At 38.0% G+C, this 26,246-nt stretch overlaps 2 protein-coding genes across 4 annotated transcripts; both read right to left on the bottom strand.

Annotated features, from left to right (window-relative positions):
• LOC109224594 (auxin-responsive protein SAUR50-like) lies at positions 11,983-12,770 on the bottom strand. The gene has a single exon (XM_019389142.1). The coding sequence runs from the start codon at positions 12,633-12,635 to the stop codon at positions 12,318-12,320; it is 318 nt and encodes a 105-aa protein (XP_019244687.1). The 5' UTR covers positions 12,636-12,770; the 3' UTR covers positions 11,983-12,317.
• LOC109223497 (transcription initiation factor TFIID subunit 14b-like) lies at positions 21,654-25,395 on the bottom strand. 3 transcript variants are annotated; one of them, XM_019387835.1, is made up of 6 exons: positions 25,034-25,395; positions 24,795-24,883; positions 24,256-24,477; positions 23,268-23,455; positions 23,066-23,187; positions 21,654-22,067 (listed from the first exon to the last, which is right to left on the bottom strand). In XM_019387835.1, the coding sequence occupies exons 1-6, from the start codon at positions 25,148-25,150 to the stop codon at positions 21,981-21,983; spliced, it is 825 nt and encodes a 274-aa protein (XP_019243380.1). In that variant the 5' UTR covers positions 25,151-25,395; the 3' UTR covers positions 21,654-21,980. The 3 variants fall into 3 exon arrangements, with proteins under 3 accessions (XP_019243380.1, XP_019243381.1, XP_019243379.1); XM_019387836.1 differs by having other exon boundaries at positions 23,066-23,178; positions 24,795-24,892; positions 25,034-25,355; XM_019387834.1 differs by having other exon boundaries at positions 24,795-24,892; positions 25,034-25,353.

Genomic DNA, 26,246 nt, shown 5'->3' with positions numbered 1-26,246 from the left:
TACTTTTTTCTGCTTCTCCAAAACTGCTTCTGCTTCTCCTCAAAAGCACTTTTTTTCCTTCCAAAAGCTTGGTCAAACACCTCAATTTTTGGTCAAAAGTGCTTTTGGCCAAAAAAAAACCACTTTTGGCCAAAAAGAAGCTTGGCCAAACAGGCTAGAAATTTGAAGCTTTATTGGGTATTATTATAGTACCCCAGTCATAACATGCATTCTAAATTTATTCACAAAAGCACGAATAGAACAAATTAATTATCAGATGGCACATTCAGAAAAACTTTCAAATTTTGTCTTTATAACGATATCTTGCACTTTTAACCGAACGAGCTTGATTCATACAAATACCTAATTGAAAGCTCTAACCTCCACTTTTCCTACCAAATTAAAAAATAAAGCTTAGTATCTTCTTCATTTATGTGTTCTAGGTTTTTATAGAGCTGTTAATCTAAGTATATATGTTCAGTTTTTGGGGGACTATTGTTATCAAGTGATAGAGATATCACTGAAACAAAATTGCATTAACTTTTATTAGATATCTATTGTAATAAATTTTTCTATAGTTGCGATTTTCTAGGTCTTTGTGTAAAGTGTTAAGAAATTCATAGGCGGATTTAAGATTTGATGGCTACGGGTGCCACTTTTTAACGCAAACCTATCATTAGTAAAAGAGATTGAATTAGGGTCTACATTTTATTGATTTGATCCGTTTTGAACTAATTTGGTTTGGTTCGGATTGATCTATTTTGAATTAATTCAGTTCGATTTACAAGACTTTTGGTACATAAATAAATATTTAACCATCAAACGGAAGAATTTTGTCCAATTCGATATAATTCACGGACTCTATTAAATGATGTGATAGATGCACAAAATTAAAATAAAATTTAAACTTAGCAAATACATCCCTTATAGCTAATTAATATTATGTTTATTGATGCCATCATTCTAAAAGATTTTTGAAATCTTTGAAACAATAAAATCACATGAATAAAAAGAGAACATATTCAAATAAAATATTGAAGATCCACACAAAGAAAAAAAAGTAAATATATTATTGATTAAATAATAAAATAGTTGTATTAAAAGACAAAATCAAAAGATGAAGAAATACTAGAAATTAAGAAAATGAGCAGAGAGTAAAGAAAAGAAAAGGAAATAAACTGGATTCAAGAATGTTAGCCTTTAACCATGGCGTCTAGGTCCAACTTATTACTCCCAGTACCATCCTTTTGATATATTGAGTATTTGTATAAAATACCCATATATATAATTATACACACAAAAAAAAAAATCTCAAGCGTATGGGTAGTGTTTCATCCCCAACCCTCTATATAGATCCGCCTCTGGTTAAGATTACATTAAAAAAAAAAAAAAAAGTTAGGTTCTACAATCATGCTTGATCATATTGTGAATAAGGTACAACAATAACAAAATTACTGATTGTTTACCCTCAAAATAGGATAGTGATTGAATTTATACATGGTTTTAAGGATACGTGATCTAACTTGATACAAATTGAGAAAGTCGGATTAATACTGAAATCAATGAGTAAAAAGCAAATGCAAACCACACAAGTTGAACAATCTTGTTCTTGAAGGTTGGTCACCCTCGAGTCAAAAGCGCCTTAATCATATCAGAACAAAATGATAAGATAATAAGAACTAGTAATAACAGAGTATATTGCTATGGGATGCATGTTACCATTTTTGTTACAAATAATCAGACCCTCTTTATATGGTGGGGGAGTCCTACTTTGGATACAATTCTACAAAAGGTAAGGAATCTCATGATTTGTTAATTAATCGGTTTCTCATTGATACGTGATGAGATTCCCGCAGTGATATCCGACCGGTTGCGGATATTTCGGCCTTCCGGTATTTGATTCGATAATGTTTCCTCAAGCTTATTCGGAGTCGGGGTCATCTCCGAAGTCACAGGCTCGATGATCTTTGAAGACGTATGTTCTAACTTCGTGCCTTGGTTCGATGGAACCCGGGGTCAATCTTCACCCCATCACGTTTCAGCCTCGATCTGTCACGCAATAGATGAGCCCGGTTTCGACCGTATACAGATACTCTCCTCGTTTTTCGGAGAGTAAACAATGAGAAACGATATGAGAATCGATCTTCGTTTCGATACTTCGCGCCAGAAACGACAAAACTGACGAAACGTCTCGTCAGTCACGTCTTAATGGCATTAAATGTGCGTCAGTTGCTGGTCAGCCAATACAGGTTTTGAACCGTTGTTTGCAAACTATAAATACCTCCTCATTATCTCATTCAAAATTTACTTTCAAAACCTCTGCCCTCGTATATTAGAAATTTCTATATCCCCAAATATCAATTTTCTGATTACTCTGAACTCTCTTTATAAGAACTTCTGTTCTTCATCCCCAATTATCAAGCATATCATTTTAACTTCCTCTTTTCCCTTAACTTTCCAAAAAAAAAGGTGAAGACCTCAAAGTCTGTTCCCCTAAAAGAAACTCCCTCTGCTTCGCGACAGGCTGAAGAGGGAAATGTTTCGTCTGCTGCTACTGAGGAAAAGACACTTGTGCCCTCCTTGAAGATGTTCGTTCCTGCGGGGTGCCCGACCGGTGCTGATTTCAAGGTCGAGAAAACCTCTTCGGTACCGGGTCGGTGCGAGCCGGTCTCGAGATATATATGCTCGATCACCGATAGTCTCCTCTCCATGGTCAAGGAGTATTGCAATTGGTTTGGTAAGCATGTGGTTGTTCCTACGCCCGATGAAGCGATTACTACCCATGTGGAGGGTTTCTTTAGTGTTTACACTTATCCATTCACGTTGGGCCCTTTGGACCCGGTCATCATCGCCTTCTATAAGAGGTACGAGGTGACCCTCGATCAAATTCATCCCTCTTTCTAGAGGATAGTAATTCCCCTCCGCTTCTTCGTAAGCGAAATCGAGAAGTGTCCCATTACCATCGACCACCTAATGCGTCTGTACTGTCCCTGACTCTATCGAGGGAGATTAATAAAACTTGCCCGTCGGGCCACTAAGTATCCATTCTCAAGCATAGACGAGGATCGGGATCAAGGCTGGTTGGGTCGATTAGTTCGAGTGAAAACTCGGATTTAATCCCGGCCGACGACATGCCAGTTCCTGAGAAATGGAAAATGAAACATAAGTATAACCTTGCCTTTAAGATTTCGTTTGTTACTTTTCCTTTTCCTCCCTTCTTATCGATGTTTCGTGGTGCAACCGTTAATCGGATGCTAGATGCAGTTCCACGACTCAAGGAGTGGGTCGAGGGCATCGTGTCATAGAAGCCTTATTCCTAGTGCACGTGGCGCAAACTTTTGAAGGGCCGGTGGGAGGCCCGTTCCCACGGTGACATTCCTCTGCTGAATGAATGACGTCTAGTTTTCTTGCCGCGTTTCTTCTCACTTTTTCTTTCTTTGCAGGTCTTCCCAAAGATGTTGAAATGAGGCCTCCGTCCGGTGATGAAGACATCCTCCCCGAATCACCTGCTCCGAGGCGGGATAAAGAGAAGAAAAGGAAAGGGGCTCTGAGTTCCCCGAACTCGGAGAAGAAAAAACCCAAAAGGAAGCTGGCGCGCAAACCCAAGGAAAGCACCAGTGCTCACCCATCGGACTCGGTCCACCGACTAAGGGATGAGTCCGAAGAAAAAGAAGAGGCTTCCGAGCTAGTGGCCCATGTGCGAGGCAACATCGCATTGCCTCAAGCCAGGGAGGCTGCTGAGGGGGCAGTGTCCGAGGCCTCCGAACCGGAGAGGGGCGAGGCCGTTTTGCCTCGAGCTATGGAGGTCGATAAGGAGACCACGGCTGTTACTCCTCGAGTAGAGGAAAATGCCCTGAAGGATGCACTTGAGGTGATAGATCTCTCCGAGTCGCCTTTATTTACCGGCTCCATGATCGACGATGCCCATACGCTGAAAGAACGCTCACACGAGGGCCTCAAGGGGTGGCAGATTCTTTCAATAACTTCTTCGATGGCATAGATTCTACTGCCTCGGAGGATGTCACCGGGTTGGGTGACTTATCGGTACCAAAGAAGGTACCGTCTTCGGGAACAACCGGGTCTTCTTCAAGTCCGAGATTAGTGGAAAGATTCCCAACTCCAAGTGCAGATCCTGACCGGAAGCGGTCAATCATTATATCTATCCTGGAGGATGCCCGGGTTCTCTCAGCCCGGTGGGATTGCCAGCTATGTTCGGTGCTTGGTGACCTAAGAGGACCAGGCCAAGATGGACGAGGTGGAAGTGCCCTACCTGTTCAACGAAGCTCAACAGGCGTTAAATCGGGTAACTTCAAATGCCTCCTTATTATGTTCTTAGATTTAAGTCGCAAATAATCGTAACATCTCTCTTTGTGCTTGCAGGCCTCGATGCTTCATCACGACACTTTTCTCTGATACCGGGAAAAGTTAGACCAACACAAGGCTGAGACTCGGGAGCTTACTGAGAAGAGGGACGCTTACAAGCTTCTCAGTGAGAAACTCCGGGCTGAGCTAGAAGCGCTCAAAAGGAGCATGCTGACCTGGTCGAGCAGGTAAGACGAGTGTTTGAAGTTAGTTACGATGATTCGACACAGTGGCTGACGACCCAAACCCGCAGGTCCAAAAGAAACATGACCATATCGAGCAGCTCCAGGTGGCAGTGGATACGATAAAAGCTGAGGCCGAAGAATGGAAGAGAAACATGGATCTCCTGGCCTCTGAAAAGGAGACTGCTCGAGCACAACTGGCTTCGACTGGGATCCAGCTCCGGGCTGCAGAGGAAAAGGCCTTGGTACAGGCCAAAAATATCGAGGAGATTCAGTCTAAGCTGAGCTCGGCGGTTTCCAGCCAAGAAAATCTGGCCAAGGAACTTGAGGCGGCCAAGTTGAAGATTGTTGTGGTTAAGGTAGAGGCTGATGAGAGGGTGACCCAGCATAAGGTTGATACCAAGGCGGCTCAGGACCAAGTGAGAAATATGGTGGAGCATATGAAGTGGCAATCCCGGAGGGAGGCCCTCGAGGGAGTGCAAGCTCAGGGCTTTGACTTGTTGGCTGAAATCGAGAATTCCAAGGTATCTGAAGCCAAGTCTAGAAAGATGGCTTATCCCGAGGAGGAGGATTTCGAGAGGTCTGAAGATTCTGATGGGCCCGAAGGTGGCGGAGACCCCGAAGGTGATGATGCGGCCCCCGGTGAAGATTAGGCCACTTAGGATCCTTTTAGACGTTTTTGTCTTCTATTTTTTGAGGTCGTTTTGGCCATTGTAGAATTCTGTATCGGGGCCAATTGGCCCTTGTAAAAAGGATTTTGGATAAATATATATAAGGCTTTCTTTCCCTTTCACAGCTTTCGAATTTTTCCCTTTGCTTTATTTTGTATTCACAAAGATCGAAATGCCTTGGCATTAAATAATTAGGTTATGTTCGAAGTTTCAAACAAACCTTGCCTTTACATTATTCTATTTTATGGCATATTGAGAGTTCGGTGTTACCGGAAACTTTCTCCCGAAGTAAGTAACTTAGGTTATAGTTTGCCGAGGGTAGCCTTTGGAACCGGTTATGAAAAATTTTCTTTTTGAAGGCCTTGTTTTCATTACGGGTATCGGACGTCTCTAAGTCGTGCTAATATGGTCGTAGCCTTTAATTTGGGAGTCGCCCATTGGACTTGCTTTCCCCGAGTTCTCCGGGCTTGCCTAAGATAACAGTCACCGAGTGGAGGTGGTCGTGACCTTTAAAATTCGGGGTTGCCTAATAGGTCTTATTTCCCAGAAGTCTAATAGCTTGGACCGTCCGAGTTTGTTTTCGGATGGCAGTCCCTGAGTGAGAGAGTTATTGTTTGAACTCAGGTTAAAGCGGCCCTTGGGCTCGTTACCTTTAGGGGATCGAAAGCAGGGAATTCCTTAAGAAATGTAAAGAAGAAATTTTAAAGGACAAGATGATTGCAAGGAATAGATTTCTCTATTCTTTTGCATAATAGTAATATATGCGTACATTCTTTGTGTCGGGGTTCAAGCAGTCTATGCGGGCACGGTTCATTTGACCGTTTGGCACTTTACAATGAATCCTATCGATCGATACCCTTCGATTACGAAGTTTCTTTCCTTGCTAAAGTCGATATCCAAGGGTAATGTCCCCCAATATTCGAGGTTGATTATAGAGAGGCCTCAGATACTGTTAATGTGATCTTCAATACCGGTTCATGACGGTCTTTCAACTCTAAGTTTAGCACGATCCACTGTTGCCCCCGAGGTCTAATAGCTTGGACCGTCCGAGTTTGTTTTCGAACGGCAGTCCTCGAGTGAGACAATGATTGTTCGAACTTAGGTTAAAGTAGCCCTTGGGCTCGTTACCTTTAAGGGATCAGAAGTTGGGAATTCCTTAAGAAATGTAAAGAAGAAATTTTAAAGGACAAGATGATTGCAAGGAACAGACTTCTCTTTATTCTTGTGCGTAATAGTAATATATATGTACATATTTTGTGTCAGGGTTCGAGCAGTCTATGCTGGCACGGTTCATTTGACTGTTTGGACCTTTACAATGAATCCTATCGATCGAGACCCTTCGGTTACGAAGTTTCTTTCCATGCTAAAGTAGATATCCAAGGGTATGCCCCCCAGTATTCAAGGTTGATTATAGAGAGGCCTCGATAGTGTTAATGTGATCTGCAATACCGGTTCGTGACCGGTCTTTTGATTCTAAGTTAGCATGATCCACTGTTACCTCGTTAAAACTTTTTCAAAAAATCCACTTGGAACAAAACTGGTTCAAGGGAAAAAGAGTGCAACGCGTGCTTTTAGGCCTAAAAATTTTGTACCACCCTTTGTCGTTTACCTGCAAGGGTTAGTTCAAAATATAAGAAATAAAATGAATGGGGTCGTACCTCAGCAGTAATATCATTTCAGGTGAGTTATATTCCAATTGCTCGTTAGTTATTCGTCGTTCATCGTCCCGAGTTTGTACAACCCTTTTCCGGTGATTTCGATGATATGATATGGCCCTTCCCAGTTCGGTCCCAACTTTCCCTCGCTCGGGTTTTGGGTGTTCAGTGTGACCTTTCTTAGCACTAATCCCCAACGTTGAAATATCGAAAGTTGGCCCTTCTGTTGTAATATCTCTCGATCCGTTGCTTTTGGGCAACCAACCGAACAAGGGCGGCTTCGCGCCTTTCATCCAACAGTTGCAAGCTCGTATTCATGGCCTCGTCATTTGATTCCTTTGTTGCATATTGGAACCTGATACTTGGCTCTCCGACTTCGACCAGTATTAGAGCTTCGGTGCCGTAAACTAATGAGAACGGAGTGGCCCCAGTACTGGACTTCGAGGTCATACGATATGCCCATAGGACTTCGGGTAGGATTTCCTTCCATTTTCCTTTGGCGTCGGTTTACCTTTTCTTGAGGTTTTGGAGTATGGTTTTGTTGGTTGATTCGGCTCGTCCGTTCCCACTAGGGTGATAAGGTGTTGATAGGATCCTTTTGATCTTATGATCCTCGAGAAACTTGGTCTCTTTGCTACCGATAAATTATTTCCCGTTGTCACATACGATTTCGGATGGCATTACAAACTGACATATGATGTGGTCCCAAATGAAGTCGATGACTTCCTTCTGCCTAACCTTCTCGTACGCCTTTGCTTCAACCCACTTAGAAAAATAGTCAGTCATAAATAATATAAATTGAGCCTTACCGGGTGCCCATGGAAAAGGGCCAACGATGTCCATTCCCCACTTCATGAATGGCCACCGTGACAAGACCGAATGCAGTAGCTTCCTGGGTTGGTGAATCATCGGAGCATGTCTTTGGCATTCATCACATTTTCGTACAAACTCCTTCGCGTGTTTTTTCATATTGATCTAGTGATAGCCGGCTCTGATTACCTTTTGAACCAATGATTCGGTGCCTGAATGATTTGTAGGTGCCCTTATGGACTTTCCTCAGAACGTACTTGGTATCTCCTGGCCTCAGGTATATTGCTAGTGGGCCATCGAACATTCTTCTGAACAAGGTTCCATCTGAATCGGGCTGCCTTTGTGCGCAGGGTCCTCGATTATTTTGGATCTGAGGGGAGTTTTCCGGTCATCAAATATTCTACATATTTGTTTCCCCAATCCCACGTCAAGGTTGTAAAGTTTATTTCAACGTAGCCTTCTTCTACTACCAACCTAATAAGCTGTACAACTGCCCCCGAGTTGAGCTCGTCGTCTTTGACCGACGACCTTAAGTTCGTAAAGGCATTGGCCTCGCTAGTTTGATTTCGAGGTACGTGCTGCAAAGTCCACTCTTTGAACCGATGTAATGTTGCCTGCAACTTATCCAGGTATCTTTGCATTCGTTCTTCTCTAACCTCGAATGTTCTATTAACTTGGTTCACCACGAGGAGGGAGTCACACTTAGCTTCGATCACCTTCGGCCCCAAGCTTTTGGCTAGTTCAAGCCCTGCAATCATGGCCTCATATTCGGCCTCGTTGTTAGTCAATTTTACAGTCCTAATAGATTGTCTAACTACATTGCCTGCTGGTGGCTTCAATATGATGCCGAGTCCGGACCCTTTCGCGTTCGAGGCACCGTCCGCAAAAGAGGGTCCAGATTCTCGAGGACGTCCTCGAGTTTACCAATAACTCTCGTTCAATCTCGGGTATTAGGGCCGGCGTAAAGTCGGCCACGAAGTCTGCCAAAATTTGAGATTTGATGGTTGTTCGGGGTCGATACTCAATATCGTACCCACTAATTTCCACAACCCATTTGGCCAATCGTCCCAAGAGTTTGGGTTTGTGCATAATATTTCGCAACGGGTAAGTTGTCAGAACACACATGGGGTGTCACTAAAAATATGATATCAGTTTCCTAGAGGCGCTTAGCAAAGCGAGCGCCAATTTTTCCAAGTGAGGTTACCTAGTCTCGGCCTCACCTATGGTCCTGCTAACATAATAAATTGGAAATTGCGTACCCTGTTCTTCTCGGACCAGGACTCCACTTACCGCTATTTCCGATACTGCCAAGTACAAGTACAGTTGTTCATCCGCTTTCGATGTATGAAGCAGCGGCGGGCTCGATAAATATCGTTTTAGTTCCTCCAGGGCCCATTGACACTCCGGGGTCCATGAAAAGTTGTTCTTCTTTTTGAATAGCGAGAAGTCGGTGACTCTTATCGGAGGACCTCGAGATGAATTTCCCCAGGGCGGTAATGCTCCCGGTTAGCCTTTGCACGAACTTTACGTTGTCGACTACCATGATATCCTCGTTAGCTTTGATCTTGTCGGGGTTGATCTCGATTCCTCGGTTGGATACAATGAACCCGAGAAATTTACCTGATCCAACTCCGAACGCACATTTCTCTGGATTCAGCTTTATGTTGTACTTTTTCAATATACTGAAGGTTTCCTGAAATGCTTTAAATGGTCCCCTGCTCACAAGGACTTAACCAACATATCGTCAATGTAAACTTCCATGGATTTCCCTATTTGTTCTCCGAACATCCGGTTTACCAGGCGTTGGTAAGTGGCACCGGTGTTTTTTAATCCAAATGGCATCACGTTATAGCAGTATGTGCCATACTTAGTGATGAAGGAGGTCTTTTCTTGATCATCCGGGTTCATACGTATTTGGTTGTACCCGGAGTAGGCATCAAGAAAACTGAGGATCTCGTGGCCGGCTGTGGCATCAACCATGTGGTTGATGTTAGGCAAAGGGAGAGAGTCCTTGTGACATGCTTTATTTAAATCTTTATAATGTACACACATTCTCGACCTTTCCGCGACCGGTTCCTCCTTGCGAGTGATCTCTCCAGACGGGTCGGGCTCGATCTTGCTCGGTACGCGGCTCTGGTTTTGTAACTGAACTATTGCTGCATGTTGAGCCTGCAACATTTTGAAGATCATCCGTAGATTGGCATCGTCTCCTCCATTATTTTGAGTATTATGTGATGTCGACTGGGGTCCACCACGGATGCTATTCTTGGGATCAGTAGGGAGGCTTGTGTCGATAGCCACATGCGAATTAGCGTCCAACGGGTCCGCAATTGGAATACCGACGGGATCAACGGGCGGTACCTCGTCACTGGGTGCTATGTTATTGTTTTCACCGTGGTGACCAGACTAATCGTCAGCAGGTAAAGGTGCTAATTGTGAGTTTGACAGTTTGAGTTTAAGCCTGAAACCAGAGACACTTCAAAGAACAAGTGTAAAATAGTGTGTGTTATGGAAATTCGTATCAAATAACCATTATTTTCCTTAGCCCTACGGTGGGCGCCAAACTATTTACCCTCAAAATCGGATAATAATAGAATTTATACGCGGTTTTAAGGATACGTGATCTAACTTGATACAAATTGAGAAAATCAAATTAATATTGAAATCAATAAGTAAAAAGTAAATGCAAACCACACAAGTTGAACAATCTTGGCCTTGAAGGTTGGTCACCCTCGAGTCAAAAGTGCCTTAATCAGTATTGGAACAGAATGGTAAGATAACAAGAACTAGTAATAATAGTATATTGCTAATTAATTGGTTTCTCATTGATACGTAACGAGATTCCCGTCCGTGATATTCGATCAGTTGCGGATATTTCGGCTTTATTATTTGGTCCGATAATATTTTCTCGAGCTTATTCGGAGTCGGAGTCGGTTCAGGAGTCACGGGCTCGATGATCTTTGAAGACGTATGTTCTAACTTCGTACCTTGGTTCGATAGAACCCAGGGTCAATCTCAACCTATCACATTTCAGTTCCAATCTGTCACGAATAGATGAGCCCGATTTCGATCATATACACTGATATAATAATTTATTATGATAGTATATATGAGGTATGGAGTGAATAAGAAAATCTAAATCCGTTTCGCCTCAAGATATTAGCCGTATCCGAGGAAGTCCTTTGTCCACCTCTTCCCTTTCAAGAAAAACTTCGCATCTTTTATTGTTTTCACATTTGACATAAATTTTCATATTTCAAAAAGATTTAAGTTATATATGCTTATAGTATAAATAATTTTTATATTATTAATATAATTTTAATTAATTAAACATTACTTATTGTATTTTTTAAGTTTTCAAATTAAAATTACTTTTGAGAGAGAGTTAAATTCTTCGAGAAAAGAATAGTCTTGTGGTCGAAATAAAACAAGACCATGGGACGGACTTTACACAAGAATAATGCAACCTTGTAGAAGATTAGCTATCCAACCGACTAACCGAACAGATCGAACAAACTAAACCAATAAAATAATTAAATTGTTTTCTGATCTAAACGGCATCTTATAAGTAATGATTATCATTTATCCCAGTGATATGCAAATATTGTTCTTCTTTTTTTCTTTTTGGGGTTTGGACATATTTAGTGAATTCCATATTCTTGGAATAGAAGCCAGCATTTCACGGGCTGATTTTATTGATGGTTGCTGAACTTTTATTTTATCCTAATTAAAGTCATTACTTTTTTTTATAATAAAAGATGTTCAACTATATCTAAGTATCATAAATATTATTAAGTTACTTTTTCTATCTAAATATATAAATTTTATTTTAAAAGTTCTATATTAGAATTTCAGTTGAAAATTAGTTAATTTGACCTCATTCGACAAATTATTTTATATTAGTTAACTCTTAGGCCTACTCTCGAGTCCAGACTCCATCTGTAACTCTGTTACGCACATGTCAGATCAGTTTAGTTCATATTTCACTGATCAGTTTAGTTATATAAAATAAAATATAAAAAAAAGGTGAAAAATTCATTCATCTACTTCTACCGTGACTTCAGTCATGCAGGTTGAACAATAAATACATGCATCGAAAGAACAAAAGCTAAAAACAAACTTAGAAGGAGTAAAGTTGCTGTATTCAAAATTTAAATTTTATGCGCCAATAATTTTACTCATATCGACTTTACATGTCAAGTTTATACAGTAACCCCGAAAATGAAGTAATAAAAATATAAGTTAAATTACACTAATAGTGTAAAAATTACAAAACCCAATCCGTATAAAAGTAACAAATAAAACAAGATTTTGGGAATTGACTAAACGAGGCAAATTGATCTTTGCTTAACATTAATAACTTCTCTCACAGGGTGTAAGAAAAACACCATCCACTGCAAGGAAAAAGCTCCAATCTCTTCTTCTTTACAAATCTGACCCATAAAAAGAACCAAAATAATTCCTGGCCATTTTTGGTCGTGTTAGAGGATGTCACTAAACATAAAAAATAAAAATAAAAATAAGAACTAGAGTGAAGAAAGACGTTGAAAAAAGAGAAACAATTCAACAGAATTGCTTCATCTTAAACCCATCTTCTTCACCCAAAACCTATCACTACTACTATTCACTTTCCCTTGCTTTCTCTTTAATTCAATTCTCTATCGAAGCATAGAAGTTAGTGATCGGAAAACAACTTCTTCACATGGAATAGTGATACCCATGTCATGATCAAAGCCAAATTCTTCTTCAGCGCGTCGTAAGAGGCACTGAAACTCAGGGTGAGTTAAGAATGAAATTGGTATAATGTATCGAGTTCGGTTCTCTCCAACATAAACAGCAAAATGCCCTTTGGGTACGTCAAGGGGAAGACCATCTTCATCGTTATAGCCATGTTTCTTCCCCAAACTCGAACATTTTTTCAAGATTTGCTTTAGGACTGCAGTTTGTGGCAGCTTGTTTGTTTTTCTGATTGCCATTTTTTGCTTCACTTAAAGTTTGAAAGTAATGCAAATGAAAAAAAGTTAGAGGGTTTTCGGGACAAAAAGAGAAGACCAACACAACACTTCTTTGCTTGAGAGAAAGTGTTGTCAAAAAGTGGTGGTGATGAGGAATTGGAAGTGTAAAGGTATATATAAAGGTAAAGCTCTGGTTTTGGTTTATAAAAATTTTAAGGGTGAGAGGGGGGGGGGGGAGAACATGATCTTGTGGGGGTGGGGTGGGGTAGGGTAGGGTAAGGGTGGGTGCAAAGGACAGAGCAAGGGTGTAATTAGGGGTAAGAGTACAAGAAGAAGGACAAGGTGGGGGTTGAAGGCTTGAAACCCATTGATTTTGTATTTCTATGTTGAACCTCCTAATGGCAAAGAGGGCCCTTTTATCTAGCCTCCCTGTGCCATCTTGAGTCCATTTCTCAAATCGATATTTAACTATCCTAAATTATCTATTAAAGTCATTTTTCTTTTGTTTGTAACTGCAAAATCACTTAACTATGCCTAGAGGTGGCAAAATGGTTCAAAGAAAACAGTTAACCACCCATATTATCTACTAAAAAATGGGTTGGATAATGAACTTTTTAAAAACGGGTCAAATATGGATAAGAACCATATTATCCGTTTAGAAAATGGATAACCACTGAGTAACCAATGGATAACCGATGGGTCTAAATTTTACATTTGTAAAGCCTCAAATTGGGAGTTCCTCAAGTTAGGGAGACTAAGAATTCTCCCAAAAGTGATCATATACAAGAAGTCATGGATAATATGGGTTACCCATATTATTCGACAGTTAACCCATTTTTTATCCGTATTAAATATGGGTCGGGTCAGATAATTGATCCGTTTTTTCATTACCCACTTTCGACCCGAATCATATCCGACACGACCCACCCGTTTGCCACTCCTAACTATGCCTATAACACTCAAAGGTCACTCAATTATATTTCTCAAACTTTTGATTGCAAAATACCTATTTTACTCTCTAAATTATCAACTTTTGTCTTCATTTATTTATTTTTAAATTTTTAATATTATAACTTTTTCTCTTTTTAATTTATATTATGGACTTACCTATAGAATAAATAAAATTTATTTATAAATTAAAAAAATAAAAATAGTATTTAAGCATATATGTTAGAATAATAAAATATTGAGCATAGTAAAAAAATATATTAATTAGAACAATTTTTCCGTAATAATAATTTTGATATTAACAACAAAAATTTAAAAATTATTTACACAATTGATAATAAAATAAAATAAAATTTGTAAAATATGTATTCCATGCACGTAATATAAATTTTTTTTATTTAAAATAAAGGTATTTTTATAATATACATTATATATTCTTGAAAATTACGCTCAATTATATTATTCTGATATTATATAAGCTAGAAAACAATTTTTTTATTTTTTAAATAAAATATATTTTTTCTATAGGTAAGTCCATAATGTAAATTAAAAAGAGAAAAGTCATTATTAAAAAGGTAACCAAAAAAGAAGAAGATAAAACATGATAATTTAGAGGATAAAATAGAGTATTTGATAATCAAAAGTTTGAGAAATATGGTTGAGTGATCTTCTGAGTGCTATATGCATAGTTAAATGAATTTTCTGTTACAAACAAAAGAAAAATGACTTTACCAGATATTTTCGGATAGTTGAGTGACCATTTAACTAATGGACTCCATCATGGACATATAGATCTCTTCTTTGCTAACGGGTGTCAATGAAATTACTCTCATTAGTTGATTTGAAATACATAAAATCATAAGGTATATCTTTGTAGCTGAAAAGTTTCTTTTCAAATAGTTTATATTTAGTTCTTATACATGACCTTACTGAGTTTAAGAAAAAAAATTAGAACTTGTGATCTTGATCATGCCATAATATTTTTGTGACTATAAAATATATTACTAAAGGTAAAGTGAGATGTTTAAATTTAAATTATTTTTAAATATAAAAAAATACGATTACACTTTTGAAATATATTGAAAAAAAAAGAGTGTATTGAGTAGTTATACTGATATTTTGCTTCCATTGATTTCAGCAATATTTGATTTTATTGGTAAGGAATTCAGAATGTATTTGGTTTTATTTGTTGTGTTTAGGTATATTTGGCTAACTCCCAGGAACATGGCTTTCATTGCTTAAGGCTGGTAGCAAGTTTCAATATCAAGGCATTAATGAAACTTGTTTCCATTTCCAACATTCTGTCTCCTCTTCCCTCCTGCCAGAGACTAGAGGCTCATTTCTTGCTCCATATCTACTTTTGTGGCTCCCTGCTTTTTCAGTCTCTTCATATAATTCTTTTAAGTTGCACTTTAATTTCAAGTTTTTGTTTTTGTGCAACTACTACTTTCCAGTACAGTAGTGAGTTGTTGAATTAAAAAGAATTTAAGTTGTATTCACTGACGATATAAAAATATGAAATGTAACAGGACCAACTCCAACATGTTACCGATCATTTTTTAGGTTATGAAACATTAATAAAACGCTTAATTGAAAAGAGTGGCTTTAATAAAACACTTACTTGTATCTATTTTTAGTTTTAGTTTTGTAATAACTTTTACACAATCAATGCATATTATAAGAGTTAAAACTCAATTGAAAAGAGTAGTGGCTTAGACAAGAGACTAAAAGAACAATTATATAATAATAACTGAAATTAGAGGGGTTTATTGTGGATTATGTGATACATTTTCTGTTATTTTTTATGGAAAAGTAATTGAATCATTTTGGTCCATAAATTAATTAAAGGTGATTACCATTTACGAGCATGCATAAAATATGTGAGCCAAACTTTTTTTTTTGTACAGGTTTCGATGCGTAAGTACGTACTAGTATAAATTTTCTTGCTATTAAACAGTTTCGTAATAAAAAAATTTATTGGGCTTTGCGAACGTAATAAACAAAAAATTGCGCGGAACGATCTTGCACGGGGCTGGTCTCAGCGAAATATCTTCGTAACTGGCAGTATTTCATAGATGACTCCCGCATTGTAAACCTAATTGATTATTTCCAATTACGTAAATCAATAGTTCAAATCGCACTCAAAGGTAGGGCATTTCCCATTTTTATAGAAACTTCTGTACCAGAAAAAATGGTATCTCCAATTATAGCACCTTTTCTTTGTGTAGGCTTTAGCTAAGATTAGCTACATGTAGGATCCTGTATCAAATGCTATATAATAATATAATATTTATGGCTAAAAGTTCTACATCATTTTGTCATACTATTCTGTACCAAATTATAATTTCAAAAAATATTTTGTTAAATAATACAGACAAATTATGTCAATTAGATAGATTTTGATAGACAATATAACAGATAAGTCGATTGCAGATAACACAAAATAGTGATGTCAATTTATTAGAGTTTGATGAACAATTGAACATGTACAAAATTATACCAATTGGGTAGAGTTGTAAACAGTTTAACAAATAATAAATTGCAGATAAACAAACTCACGCCAATCTAGTGGTGTTGATGAACAATCGAACAAGCACAAAATCATGTCAACCAGATAGAATTTGATGAATAATTTAACAGATAGGTAGAGTAAATATATCATAAATTCTTTATCCGTGAAAGGCAATAAATGGGTGTGTGGGTCAGGGATTATTTTTAAATACCGCTAATTACATAGACATTCGGCGAAGACTAGCCCTTTACGGGCAACATTTTTGTGATATTTCGCTAAAAACTCCGAACATAATGTAATATTATTCTTTTTAGTCATAACTTACATTTTTCTCAAAAGCTCTAACACCATTAGTATCTATGCGCTTTATATGAAGATTCTCAATTCTTTGAGAACTTCATTCGTACATCCAATAATTTCCCTCTCCAAATTATGTTTCACGTGACTCATTAACATGATCTACTGGTATCCCGCTCCAACTAAGTTTCATATGACACATCATCACAACCCACCGGTCAATTTCAGAAAATTTTGTGCCATCAACATTGACCACCGTACCATTAGCTCTAGCTGGTACCAATTCAAAAGCAATATAAGATCTAGTTCTGGTATTTAAACCAACGTTAGAAAATTCATAGAAATCACGGACGACCTTGAGAGGAACGAAGTACGAACAGTTCCTCTTTTTAAAAGCGCTTTGGTTTTTTGTGAATGTTGGAATTTGGTTTTAGTAAGTATTTTTTTTATCGTCAGTTCAGATTTCAGACAAAGATAAAGCAAGACACTCTTTACAGTTGCAGGTTTGACACGTATTGTACAGAGGCGTTACAACAACGTTATTTATCATGGTGTCCAACAGATACCTCTCGAATCTTTGAGTTGCAGAATTTCGTGTTAATTTTATAAAAAATAAACTGCCCGGTTCCAACAATCAAGAAAACTGATTTCCTTGGCAACTCCCATGCTGATTTGCAGTCTACTGAATAACCAATGTTAGTTATGCCATGTGAAGAGATATTTTATAGAATTATAGTATAAGCTATGACATACTAGTTAGTAGTATATATCAGGGGTGGAGGGTGGAGCTATAGGATGCAAAGGTTTCATCTGAATTTTTTTTGTCAAAAAATTGCATTATATATATAAGGTCAAAATTAATTTTTATAATAGATGCTGAATCATTCTGGTTACTTGGTGTGATTAATTCTTTATATTTTAAATTTCCGTAGTAAAAATTCTAGCTCCGCATTGATTAATGTATATATTACTTGGACTTGATTACGGGCACTTATTTAATATGGAATGCAACAGAGTATTCGAATGTATTTTAAATAATTAGTACACAATAGTATCTCGTTTACAGGTACGCATTTGATGTGGACGCGTCCAGGTCTCCAATAAAAGTCTTTTTAGATTTTTTTTGCTCATTTTGTATATTTTGATGATTTCAAATTAAGTACTTTATCTATGGTACATATATATATCTGAGTCGATGCGTCTAAAGAATATGACATATCAATATGTACAGTTTTTTCCTTATTTTATATATGAGTTTAAGTTATAGACACCATCAGTTTAAGGAGTTTATTTTAAAATTATCATATCATCTTTACACGTTATAGCAGACAACTTGTCTTATTTTCAAGATCACAAATTCTACATTTTGAGAAGATTTACCCGTAGATGTTTTGGATGATATGCAACAACAACAACAATCCAGTGAAATCCAACAAGTAGGGTCTGGGGACAGGGGCGGATCTATAGCCCAGTGTAAGGGGCACGTGAACCCATAGTCTTTCTGCCAAATTAGGTAATTTATGTACATATTTTTTAAAATTGATCAAATATTACCTACTGGCACCCATGCTCCAAAAAGGCAAATGGTGCACTTGGTTGAATGCTAAGTTATTTACCTAGAGAATAGGGATTAATTCTCACTTAATACTTTTATTGTTTCCCCTTTTTTAATGATGCACCCATGTTATAAAAATCCTAGATCCACCTCTGTCTGGGGAGGGTAGTGAGTACGCAGACCTTACCCTGACCCCTAGGGAGTAGAGAGGCTGTTTCCGAAAGACCCTTGACTCAAGAAGACGAAAAGAGACAAATACATCAGTACCATCAAATCATCAACAGATGTTTTGGATGATATGATAGTGCAAAAAATTATTTAAACAATGTAAAGAATGAGTGTGGATAAATTTTCTCCTTTGTGGTATTCCATAGCTCCGGCGTTTGGCTTTTCAAGTTGATCAAAGGTAATAGTAACTGGAAATAGGAGGAGATTGGGTTGTGAAAGTGTGGTCCTTCATTACAGGACCAGCAGCAGCATCTTCAGAGCACTAGTTATTGAGCACTATTGGTGAAAAGAAAGTTAGGTGTATAGTAGTATCTCTTGCATGTTCTAAGGCTCACAAACTAGTCCAAAAAAAGTTAATCAATTAAATGACATGATACGGAAAACGTCCTGCAGTTTCCTCATGTCTTCTTCTTTTGTTTTACTCAGATATTGTACAATTTGTGTCCTTTCGACTATCTTTAGAACATGGTCTATGAAAGAGGACCAACAAAATTTCCCAACCATATATTTACTTATCAAGAAAGCTGTAATGTCCTCCAACTTAATAATTAATAGCCATTTTTATCGTCGCCCAAAATAAAGCAGTTAAAACAAGGCCAACATATCTTTTTCCACTTTAGTTGAGTCATTTCTCTGCATTGAATTATACGTACAAGAGAGTTTCATTACTTTAATTTTGTTAAGAATATGAATGTGTTACTATTTATTTTAGGCAACAATGAGCGGCGAAACCAGAAATTTCATCTAGGGTGTTCAAACTTGAAATAAGTAAAAAAAATCTCCAATAAAGGGTATTCAATATATGTTATATACCAATAAAATCTAATATTTTACCTATATATACAGTGTAATTTTTCAACAAAGGGTAGTCTGTTAACCACCCTTAGGGCTATGTACCTTCGCTCTCGGCAACAATAAGAGGTAAAGGCGCATGCAAGCACTATAGAAGAACGAAAAGGGGATATTTACATAAACAATCAGTCGAATTCACTGTTTACTTTTCCATATAAATTATAACATTGATTATATCTAATGTACACACATGTTATACAATAAATTATTACATATTCACGGGCTATTTTTAATTTAAACAATTGGATAGGCCGGAGGGGTGGTCCTTTTCACTCACCAAAAATGAGGTGATGAAGAGAACTAATTATGAACCGCAATTGGAGTTGATGGTGACCCAACAAGCTTCCGTATAGCACATGAATGCCATGTTACTCTTGCAGCCCAAATAAACATTACTTCACTAGTAAAGACAATACTGTAAGGCCCTTTGATATCAGCACCAACTACTTCTTCAAACTACTGCCAGCTTAACTTCACTCCTTCCCTCCTCACTCATTGGTTTGCTTTAACTGCCTCACTCCTATTATTGGCCCCAAGAATTGATGTTCCCTTTTACACTGATATGGTGTCCGGATTAATTTGTACGCACTTTAACTGTTCCACGAGAATTTGCTATCTTTTTCCACCTTAGATATCGAGTAATTACTCTGTTTGCTAGGTATAGACAATGGGAAAAAAAAATTATCTAACGTTTTTATCACTTCTGGAACTTTAACTATGTCTCATGGTTATCACCCGCTTTATCAACTGGTAGGCTACACCCACATCCATCAAAACTAAGATGGATGTACGATGGATGTGGTGGAGTAGAACTGCATCTATTAATTTTGGTGTGACTATAGGTACAGACATAGTATTAGTATATATACATTTTAAAAAAATTTAACAGCGTATATACGAGTCGAAGATTGTAGCTACACACGGCCGAAAGGATACAACATCTTTATCTAAGTTTTATAACTGATCAACTTAATGTTAAACAAATAATTATGGGGGGATTGAACTTAGTTGAAAGAAATGCAGTAACTTTGACAATAAATCAACCAATTCGGCGTTCGGCTCTTTTGTTTTAAGTATCGCTGAATTTCAAGAATCCAGGAGTTACTGCAAAGGATGTGGAAATTGGTCCTATTTACTAAATACGTCATCAAGATTTATAGGAAATAGAACCATCCCTCCACCCAAGAGAAACCCTCACCCAGTAGCATAAAAGGTGTAAGAATCTTCAGTTGCTTCAACCCTAAGCATATACTAGTATAGACCACGATCTACATAATCAAGCCCCAGTGGGAATGATGTCATGATAATTAACTATCAAACATGGTTGATTTCTTGAAAGTTTCAAGATACTTTAGATAGCCACACACACGTGTCTATGCATAAGAAGCCTGGATCTCTAACAAAAAAGAAACTTAATAACATTATCATCACTGAGACAGAGAGAGAGAGAGAGTGTGCAGTAGATATAAGGCTGGTTAAAATAAAGGAAATTTCAAGGGAATACTATATAGAAAATTCGGCAAATTTTAGAATAGGAATTCAACTCCACCTGCATGAACTTGCTCACTTCCGCAGTCAAAAACTATGATAAAAGAGGGGTAGCATAAAACTAGTTAATTTACTATAAGTTGGGACGTGCTCACTTAGGCATCAGCATTTAACTTGTTCGGGATTGAGGCATCATAACTGCTATTTTGGGATTCTATATATGGTATACGTAGCAAAGGCACAAACCAGCACCAGCTGAATATGTTGAGAATCGAAGACCCCACACCAGCACATGCAAGAGTCATCTGAAAACCAGAGTACAGCTTCTTCCGCCCATACTTTATGGATTAAAAGGACCTGCAGAATGTCACAAGGTTTTCCTATACATAATTTGCATGGAAAAAAAGATGATGCAAGAATAACTGATTGCTTTGCACCTGATCCTTCATTCTTTCCCTCTTTTTCCTCTTTAAGATGATGCAAGAAAAAGCATACATAAAAAATATATCTTAATTACATGTGTCTTTTCGCATGCCAATGCTAAACAACCAATCATTCTTGCTATTTGAAGACAACGAGAGATCTTTAAGAATTAAAAGAGACCTTATCACTGTCGAATGACTGTGTAATATATATAAATTCTTGATGACATGAACCAGATATTGATGTAGCTTGAAAAAATCAGGAAGCGAGTAAGCTAGCCGATATAGTTGCTCTGCAAAGATAGACCTTGTCTTAGTAATCAGATTCAGTTCATCACCAATAGCGATACCGAGTAAAATTACAGAACTTTTAGACCATGAAATATCTAGTGTCATAATCTTGCGTTGGCTCAAGCACCTAGTTCATACAAGTTCATGATATATCAATAACTGCAACCGTAGGTGCTGAAACTTGCAAATTCTGCCTGAACTCCTGAAAAAGGAGAGAAAACAAAAGGGACTAGCTCTATAGCAGAATCACGAGTTGAGAATTCTTTGATTTGGTATATACAAGTATGCCAGTAAATCTGGTATCCCACATAAGTATTCACCACCAATGTACTGACTTATGGACCAACCAAAAGATCATTTGCATTTACATCTCTCTTGGCTCGAACTACCATCACTAAGACATTCTTAAGATTACTATTCCAGTAAGAATTCCAATGCCAACAAAATAAATCTAAGCACTTCTGAAAATTTATACAAAAAGAATGAGACAATAAAATTATGACATGTAGGTGATGAATAGTTATTATTTCAAAAAATTACAAAATTGCATTGATTGTGCTAATAGAACACCATTGCAACTCTGTATCAGTCTATTAGGAAATGAATCTATTGCAACTCTTCTTCCTGTGATGGTACATTTATAATTCTTTCTCCAGATCCTGACAAAGATAACCCGGAAAAAGGGAAAACGGAGAAGGGAAGTGCAAAGAACACTTTCATCAGGGATCTCTGGGGAGCAAGTGGATGACCGTAGATATTATGATGATACACATTCACAGATCAGCAGCAGGTTTCAATTGTTGATGCTGGCCCTCTATCAAGCTCAACTGTCTTCTCAATCTTGCAATATGACCTTGCACCTATAATATTGAAACAGACCATAAAAGGGTCTTCTGATCTGATTCCACTACATAGATTAAAAGTTATTGTCTGGCAACAAAACTTTCAAGCACAAGCTATATCTAAATGAAACATCTGCATTAGTTGAGACGTACAGTACTTGGATATCAACCAAGAATTTCTATGGACGGCATAACTCATATTCCAACTAGATAAATGCTTATAGAAGAACATCCTGGCATATCTCATGAATTTTGTTCTTTCTAGACCATGAGAGTTGACTGTGTCCAAGTGAACCATAAGGAGGGATTACTTTATACATAGACCGACACCTGGTTCTAGTACTTACTCTTTTCTGTTGCACAAATTAAGATTGGAAACTTTTCTATCTCCAGATTATAGAGCAACTATCCAGTCAATCCACAATTTGCAAATGAATCTCAATGCATAATAATAACAAGAAGAAAGTCAGTGAGGAAACAGAAAGATGTATCCTCCCTATGGCAGCATATGATCAGGACAACTTCCTCTGATTATTCATTTGTCCACTATGTCTCAATATCTCTCCGAGTTAGAAATTATTGCATTTGAGTCTTGATTGTCATAACAGTTAAGCAATATCTTATTCCCCTATGATCACTTGCACTCATTGTCTCATTGCACGAGAATTGCAGAAGATTATAAAGGATTATACTTCTTGCCATAAGCTCTTTTTTTTTTTGTGATAAGTTACTTCTTGCTATTAACTCAATCTGGTCATTTCTTCTGTGGCCATGCGTCCCTGGGGCTCTCTCCCCAGATTTTTGTCGAATCATTAGGATTCTTCTTCACCTCCTCTTACTCCTCCTATTTTCCCATGGGAGAGCCAAGCCACCAGTCAATCTTGTTAGCAAACAACTCCAAAGTTCATTGTTTCTTGTTTTATATTACACACTTGAGCAACTGACTGAAAGAGAACCGTAGAAATACTCATACTAGTGATAACAGAAAGAAGAAAGAGCATTTAAAAGATAATAACCTGCTGGCGAGCTGCTGTAAGTTTTAACAGCTCGTCTGCTTCAGAGAAATTTGTGAACCATTGACTTAGAGGATGATCTTTTGAGTCACTGCGTTTCCTTCGATCAACATCTTCTATTGGTACTAAAGACAAAGACATCAAAATCATCAACCTACACGAATACAGTAAATTGTGCCAGCCCATTAAGCAGTTGAAGACACACCAGGAGGAGGTAAATTTAGGCCAGGCGGTAGTCTAGGCACACTGACTGCTGGATGGTTCTGTACACGGGCAAAAAAGGCCTCTGAAGGCTCTGCAAGTACAATTTCATCATATGACTCTACTACAACAGGTCTTTTAGTGGATAGAGGCCCAGATTCGTCCTCTGGATACAGTTTCAAATGGTGATATCTGCAAATAAAGAAAAACTTCATAAAGTCCTAACAGTTTACATGAATAAAAGCAAAAGATATAAACCGAAGTAAGATAGTTCAAAGACTAACATGAAGAAAATAAAGCAACAAGAATAAAAGCTACTACAACTACTAAGCATCAATCGCAAACTAGTTAGGGCTGCCTATAGTATCGTTAATCCATTTTGCAGTTTCGCTCTATTTGGGCTCATTGCATTCTAATAATAAATCAGGGGTTTCCTAAAACTAGAGGTTCTTTAACTTTCAGTTATTTCCATTCTCTCCGCAAACTAAAAGACTCCTGTCAGACACTGGGTCTAACGTAAATATGTATGTGTACATACAGCGACCAAGCATTATTTCCAACTAGTCGATTGCCTATATGAATTGCTTCCTTCTCTCTGCAAACTAAAAGACTCCTGTCAGACACTGGGTCTAACGTAAATATGTAAGTGTACATACAGCGACCAAGCATTATTTCCAACTAGTCGATTGCCTATATGAATTGCTTCCATCTTGTTCTGTTTTTAGCTCAGTCCACTTGGAATTCGAGAGATTGCAGAACCTTTGAGACAATTTCCTTTCAATGTGATTTAAATCCACCTAAAGACAATAAAGCAACAAGCTAAGAAATAGCTTACAAGAAGTGCATGAACTTTTTCTTTTCTCAGATAAGTCTACTGTAGAAGTAATCTAGAATTTTAAATGGCCTGGTCCAAGCATAAGTGTAGTTTAATCATTTCCAGTAAAGTCTAGTGGCGACAGAGCTGCTGTATAACAAAAGACCAAGCAACTCACAAGTGCAACGGCTTATCACAAACATCAGTGTGGAAATGAAGGGTTATAACAATTTCGAATTCACCCCATCCACACTCCGACAACTCAAAAGGGGGGCCGTCCACAACCCTCGTAGGATTGTTAAAACTTGAGTGCAATTGAAAATCCACACGCTTCACCACCACGCTGAGATCCTCATTAGTTGCACCACGAACGTAAACAGTCCATTTATGAGACTGGAACCTGCTCCACAATCAACATTTCACTCAGATATTTCATCAACCAGTAACATACAATTAAGTTACTCCCTCTATCTCAGTTCATGTGACACACTTTCCTTTTTAGTTTGTCCCAGAAAGAATAACACTTTTCATACTAACTTTAAAATTCTCAGTTTATCCTAATAAGCACACAAAATGTTTATGGTTGTTTAGACCAAAAGTTTCAAAAAAAATCTTTCTTTCTTAATCTCCGTGTTCAGTCGAACAGAGCTACATTAAATGGGACGGAGGGAGTATCAACTTTACAGAAAAGCTATCAACTTTTTTGAGAGTACTCACTCGCTCGCCTTCTTACCAAGCCAAAATGCAATATTTCCATACACTATTGGGACCCCAACTTCAAGCTCTTTCAGCTTCTTACCACTATTCTGCACAAACTAACAGCACACCCTATGAACATATCTTCAAGGAAATTAAGCTGCGAAAACTTTTTAGCTCAAAATAAGAAACCCCACCAAATATTTTTTAGAAATATCAACAAATTAAGCTGGGAATTTTTTATTTAATTAACAAAGAACCTTTTTATCGCTGTCATCGGAAGATTTAACCATTTTGGTACGCTGAGATTTGGGATTGGGTCCGGTAACGTCGGGCGGGTCTTGCGCGTGCTTCTTTGTCGACGAGCTTTGAGGCATTCTACGGCAATTCTCCGATTGGTCAAATTTGGGGAATAACTAGGGTTTCTGATTGGACAATCAGTGTACGGATAACGAGGAGGAGGGAAATGGATCCTCTGCGGCCTGTTGCAGGTTAATGAGAGATCTAACACCAATCGTATCGTTCGTTCTAAAGGGTATTGTAGTCAATAAGTTGGCGTGTTAATTTCGGCTGAATACCTCTTTTATGTTGAACACTTCATTCCCATTATCTTTTAGTTTGTGGTGGTTAACCTTTGGTCACGGACTTGGTTGCATATCGTTAGTCACTACAATTTTTTGGAGGGAAAAGGGCCAAATTTGCCGAAAAGGATCAATGTTATCATCTGTTATATTCGTCCAAAAATATCCTTGATGTTATCATAGTAGTTTAAATATATCCATCCTTTGTTAGGACTGTCCAAGGTGGATGCCCAATTCTACGTGGCACTGCCCTTTTGGTGAGATGGACACTATAAGGCATGCTACCTTATCCCCAACCAAGGGTGGATCAAGGATTTGGAGGTTAAGGGTGCCAAGTTGGTCAATGATGAGTTGAAGATGATGGATAGGTTTCAAAAGTTGTTTCCTTTTCACTTCAGCGGTGCGCCTTCAGATGATGCCCAAGAGTTTTTGGATCGATGTCATGAAATTTTGCACAATTTGGGACTGATTGAGTCAAATGGAGTGGACTTTACTATTTTTCAGATGCAGGGTTCGGCTAAGAGATGGTGACAGACCTATGAGATGGGCAGACCAACATGGTTATCTAATCTTACTTAGGCTTAATTTTCACAACTTTTCTTGGAGAAGTTTATCCCACTCACTTAGAGAGATTATCTACGTAGTTAGTTTGAGCCTCTTCAGTAGGGTGGTATGAAAGTCACCCAGTATGAGACAAGGTTTTATTTCTCATCATGCTGCTATCTTTATCCCTAATAAGAGGGAGAAGGTACGGAGGTTCATAGAAGGGCTTGCTTATGGTATTAGACTTTAGATGGCTAGAGAGGCCAAGACAGAGTCTTCATTCACTCAGGCAATCGAGATTGCTAGGAGGACCAAGCAAGCATTCGTGGCTAGGGGAGAGATGCAACGT

The sequence above is a fragment of the Nicotiana attenuata genome, chromosome 3 (assembly GCF_001879085.1).
Source record: "Nicotiana attenuata strain UT chromosome 3, NIATTr2, whole genome shotgun sequence".
Lineage (NCBI taxonomy): Eukaryota > Viridiplantae > Streptophyta > Magnoliopsida > Solanales > Solanaceae > Nicotiana > Nicotiana attenuata.
Note: the sequence above shows the minus strand (reverse complement) of the source record. Positions and strands in the feature narration are given on the sequence as shown.

Coding starts and splice junctions, on each gene's coding strand:
- LOC109224594 (XM_019389142.1), bottom strand. CDS start 12,635: ATGGCAATCAGAAAAACAAACAAGCTGCCACAAACTGCAGTCCTAAAG.
- LOC109223497 (XM_019387834.1), bottom strand. CDS start 25,150: ATGCCTCAAAGCTCGTCGACAAAGAAGCACGCGCAAGACCCGCCCGAC. Junction 24,893..25,033: donor CCGATGACAGCGATAAAAAG/GTTCTTTGTTAA, acceptor GTGTGCTGTTAG/TTTGTGCAGAATAGTGGTAA. Junction 23,188..23,267: donor CCTAAATTTACCTCCTCCTG/GTGTGTCTTCAA, acceptor CTTTGTCTTTAG/TACCAATAGAAGATGTTGAT.